General features: G+C 43.1%; 1 protein-coding gene across 5 annotated transcripts in view; it reads right to left on the bottom strand.

Annotated features, from left to right (window-relative positions):
* Positions 1-5,000, bottom strand: part of mdn1 (midasin AAA ATPase 1) — a 219,081-nt gene that overhangs the window by 55,557 nt on the left and 158,524 nt on the right. For all 5 annotated transcript variants that reach the window (XM_086018242.1, XM_086018239.1, XM_086018240.1 and 2 more), the window contains exons 77-82: positions 4,484-4,589; positions 4,125-4,240; positions 2,964-3,374; positions 2,669-2,895; positions 2,431-2,565; positions 1,961-2,157 (exon numbers count right to left, since the gene is read on the bottom strand). In XM_086018242.1, coding sequence (XP_085874368.1) covers positions 1,961-2,157; positions 2,431-2,565; positions 2,669-2,895; positions 2,964-3,374; positions 4,125-4,240; positions 4,484-4,589 — 1,192 coding nt within the window. The remainder of the gene's footprint in view (positions 1-1,960; positions 2,158-2,430; positions 2,566-2,668; positions 2,896-2,963; positions 3,375-4,124; positions 4,241-4,483; positions 4,590-5,000) is intronic.

Below are 5,000 nucleotides of genomic sequence, written 5' to 3'. Positions count from 1 at the left end.
TTGTTTTTACTTTGTTATTAATTCAAAATATTAGGATATGCTTGATAAGAAAATAACATTCTAAAATTTATATTCCAAATAAAAAAATTTGCGACAAGCCGAGGGCCGGACTGATAGAATGTTCATTGACATTTTTTAAAATGACCTGATTGGATCGGGTCCTTCGTGCCTGCTGATGATGTCACGCTTTATATTTCTGTAATATATTTCTTTGCCTCTATGTTTGTCACCCCCCTGGCTGTTGTGTTTTTATCTTCGGAGTTACTAAATAAAAAATAAAATAAAGTACATTACTGCTACTTTTGCGAGGCAGCTCGTACGTCACTTCCGCTTATGACCCGAGAAGAAGCCACTGCCCGTCTTGTGAAACAAGATCAGTGGAACGTTTGCGTTTCTCCTGCCAAACTGGAAACAATTTTCTGGTTGACTCAGGCTGCAAGATTGTATGAACTGTAAATACGTGTGGGACATCTCAGCACTACATCGAAACTCAATGAATTTATCTAATGCCAACAATTACTAATAATAAAACAATGTGAGATTTCTAACATGAAGTATTTCTTAATGAAGTGTGTTTTACTCCGAATAACTTTTCACCACAATCCGATTCTGAAAGCCACGAAAAGTGACGCGAAGTCTTCAGTCGGCACGTAGACGACCGAAGGACGATCCTCGCAAAAGTAGCGGTAATGTTCGTTATAACAACAGCCAGGGGGTGGCAAACATAGACGCAAAGAAATATGTTACAGAAATAGTGTAACGAATTGGGTTATCTGTGTTGTGGTCGAATTTGTGTCTTGCCAAGTTGTTTTGTTTCCGAGGTTAATGAATGCATCGTGCAGCTGGATGGGAGGACATGTGAGCGAGAGTAGCGGAGGACGAACAGGAGAGCTGTTGCTCTTTTTTGACTGAACGGTTGTCATACTGTATTGCCGTCGGCTGCGGCCTACGGTAGCCGGTTGGACTAATAAAAACGTGATAATGAAACTACGTCTGTGTTCTTGGAAGATGCTACAATATATTTTAAAGCGTGGCGTCATTAGCAGGCGCGAAGGACCCAATCACGTCTGCTACCCGCACCAGCTTGCTGCGGGCTGGATCTAAGAATAAAGCAATATCATCCCAGGGGCCGTAGAAAACCTTCTCTTGACAATATATTTGCACCGTTACGATCAAGCAAATATGTTCATTTAACTGATAATGACTCAACATAATGTTGCTTGTCCGTGTGCGTGTGTGCATGCGTGAGTCTACTCAAATCTGCTTCCAGCTAGTCGAATGCCTCGTGAAATCGTAAACAAAATAATTCACCCTCTACTTATATTTTAGGTTGTTGGAAATAAATCACAACCTGTCCCTGTTTAAACTGGTGGTATAACTCAGTTTGCCGGTCAGAAAGGTGCTCGGCCAGATTGGACGTGTTCCCACCAAGAGACACAGTAGTTTTAAAACAAGCATCATAGACGGTCTTTTTTTGTCAGTTTGGTCGGCTGGCCATGGCTGTTGGTCATGTAAGGAAAAAAGTTCTACTTTGCACGTCCTTTTCAACGAGGAGCAGAGGCGCAGTGGGCTAACGTGCAGCCAGCATTTCAATGCTTTGAGGCCATCTTCCCACGCAGGAGGCGTGCCACTTAAAAGCGCTGCAACAGGTTTGCAGACAGGCACCTATGGACGTATGTATACTTGCCTTTAAGGCAGAGTTGGTGAGCTACGTAGGCTTTTGTTTTTTTTTAAATACCGTTGTTAAAAAAAAATGTTATCGAGCTGTTTTTTACGGCCCCCAAAAAATCGGGATACAGTGCTGGTACCGATATCCCGTGCAACACTACTGTACAGACAGCGGTATTTAGGCTCATAAAAAGAAACCACCATCCAACTTCCTCAATCATGAGAGCACAGTCCCAACTTGATTTTCAAATAACTAACAGATCAAGAAAAAAAATTGTCAAAACTCTCAAACCTGTAGCTTCTGCGGCTTTAAAGAATTTGTGTGCGTCTTTAAGCGGCTGAGGAGCCCCTCCAGCCTGGAGTTCACATCTCCCAAAGACAGAGACTCCACATCAGCTGTCAGCTCTTCCTCCAGGTGATGGGTTAAGTGTCTAGGCTTCAGTAAGTCTTCCACACACTCTTTGCCTTCCTCCTCTTTGTCATCACTCACTAGCCATGATTTGAAAAATCAGACCACATGTGAAAGACACACAGTGACATCCTCATATATCAACTTTAGCTGTAGTTTTCAGGACAACTTCCTATATCGTAATGCTCGTACTTGTATCCTTCAGCGTTGCAAAAACAAACTAAACAGACTGTTCAAAGAAGTTAATAAAACCAGGCAATGTGGCACAGTACTTGGCATTCTACTGTTTGATATTACAGATGAACAAGGAAATCCACACTCGTTATCTTACAAATGCATTGCGCTGTTCTCACCTATCTTGTCAATTTCCTGAGCACTTTCGTCATTGTACCCCCTTCTCTTTACAAGAGCCTGGACAGCACACAGCAAGCCGTTTATAGTTGTGTCCAGATCAACAGAAAACTCAGAACAGAATTCAGATAGGTCATCTGAAAATAATCAAAACAGAAATGTAATCGTATATTAATAATAGTTTCAATAGTTTCAGTCTGTAGCGGTCCTCTATTATACACCACAGTTGTGTGCATTCACCTGTGGTTGGGTTTCCGTCTGAGAGATGCTGGTTTTTCCAAGAGGTAAACTCTGTGATGTTTTTCATTGCTTCTTCCCTAACAAATTGTAGGCTCTGGACGATGGCTGGCAGAAGCTTTCCATTGCTGAGACATGTGGCTGGCATGAAGAGCTGTTCAATATCACACAGCTGAGACACCACAATTGCCAGCTGGTCAAAAGCCGAACAACAGGTGACAAAATGCTCCCTATGGGAAGAGTAGACCATTAAGTTTGGATTTGGCTTTTATTACAATCCCACATGACTGTGTTTTACCATGTCAGAAGTACTCTCTCTGAGCTCTGCTGTGCTATTTGGTGAAGCTCGGTCTTAAAGTTCAGCATCTGCTTCAGCATTGCAGCTACACGTTGGTCGAGTTGCCTCCAGGTGGCATCTCCTTTCCGCATCTGGCAAACAGGGGCCTGTTGGTGAGCTGCCATTGGGGATGTGCATCTCAGAGAGTATAGCCAGGGGTTATTATTCTCCTCCTCCTTCGGCTGAGGGGCTGAGGGGCAGCATTGCATCAGCCAGGAAAGCTGCTGCAGGAGGATTGAACACTGAGCAGCAAGAGCCTGGCCTTTGTTAACCCAATCATACAGAGGAGCCTGAGGTAGGAGTGTGCAGCCTGGGTCTTCAGCTTGACTTTGGAGTTTATCCTTGATATCTTGGACTGTACTTGTTAGCCTCCTAATGATAAACAAGAAAAGAGCAAATTGCTTTTGGTGTTGACTTACAGTATCACTCCTAAGACTTAAATAGTATGAGCAATTTAATAATGATACAAGTGCCATTTAGGATTTATGTTCATCCATTTCTTGCCGCTTATCTGGGGTCGGGTTGTGACGTTAGCAGTTCAAGGAAGGAGGACGCAAGGATTTCCCGCTCCCCGAGCCACTTCATACAGCTCTTCCGGGGACATCCCTAGGCATTTCTATAGCAACTGGGAGAAACTAACTCTCCAGGGAATTTGGACTGCCACTGCCCCCCACTCCCGCAGAGATTTATCCCTCCCAATCGCAAGACAAATTTTTACAAAATCATATACTGTATAAGATGTTAATAATACATAGAAAATCACCACGAGTGGAAACATGGTCTCATCATTGTTTCCACTCTCCCGCTCACTCCCACGGTAACTTGGGTTCTCACTCTCCCAACCTCCTCCGGGTGACTTTTGCTCCCTCTCCAGCCCAATCCCGTGATTAACAGTGAAATTCACTCCCGCCCCACATAACCCATAGGACCTGTGGGAATCCTGAAAAAAATGTCCGCCTTTAGTCTTCAGTGCTCCCTCCAAGGTCTCCAAATGGGCTAGGTACTCTGAATTATATATTAAACAAATAGAAGAACTGATTGTCATCATTAAGAGTGGCTTAAATATTGTCTTCGTAAATATGTTGGGATCTTGGACATCTGGTGGTAAGGCAGACAACAGACCTCAAACGGACCCACTGCTCAGTCAGCTTGGCCAGCCGTTGCCTCTGTCTGAGGAGTAGTTTGAAGAGATGAGATGAAAAACCTCTGCATCGCTCGATGTTTCCCAGACCCAAGTCCTACAACAGACAGACCCACGCACGCACGCATACACACTAAAGTAAGTGATGACGATCTTAAGGGCCTTATGACTGAAAGCGGCCCTAGAAAACAGTGTTTTCAAGCATTGAAGTGCCGGGCCCAAATCCTTGTCCACTGCATGCAGATGCTACAATGCGGCATTCTCAATCATGGCCTGTATTTGAACTTTTTTTTTCTTAAGAGTAACAGTTACGAGCTGTTACTGCAAAAATATTTCTTACTTTTTTAGCATGCTGGAGTGCTGTCTTAAGGGCATTTATCCTAGCCCATGAACGGTAGAAGTAACGCTCACATCCATCCCCTGCAATGATCAACTCCGACAACAACCTACAACATCATGGATGAAATGCAAAAACACAAAGTATGGGTGGAATTAAAACCACACAATAAACATTTAGATCAGGCGTAGGCAATTAATTTAGCAAAAGGACCACATGAGAAACTGGAACGCTTTGCCAAGGGCCAAGCCAAAATGCTAACCTCAGCTTTGTGTCTATGTCATTTTTAATGTATTGAGAAAAATAATATCGTCTTCTTTCAATGAAACGCTAAGCTTATACTGTCGGTTTGGTATATGTAGTTATAATTGTGAAATACAAATTTGAAGTAAATAAATATAAATGGTAATTAACTCTTTTGAACCCCAAGACGTACTTATACGTCTTTGAAAACAATAGGTCCCGCCTACCCAGGACGTATAAGTACTGTGGGGTGGACAAGGAACTTTCCAAAATACGT

Source organism: Filicampus tigris, chromosome 20 (genome assembly GCF_054856515.1).
Source record: "Filicampus tigris isolate MCC_2025a chromosome 20, RoL_Ftig_1.0, whole genome shotgun sequence".
NCBI classification, from domain to species: domain Eukaryota; kingdom Metazoa; phylum Chordata; class Actinopteri; order Syngnathiformes; family Syngnathidae; genus Filicampus; species Filicampus tigris.
This window is presented reverse-complemented; position numbering and strand designations above follow the sequence as displayed.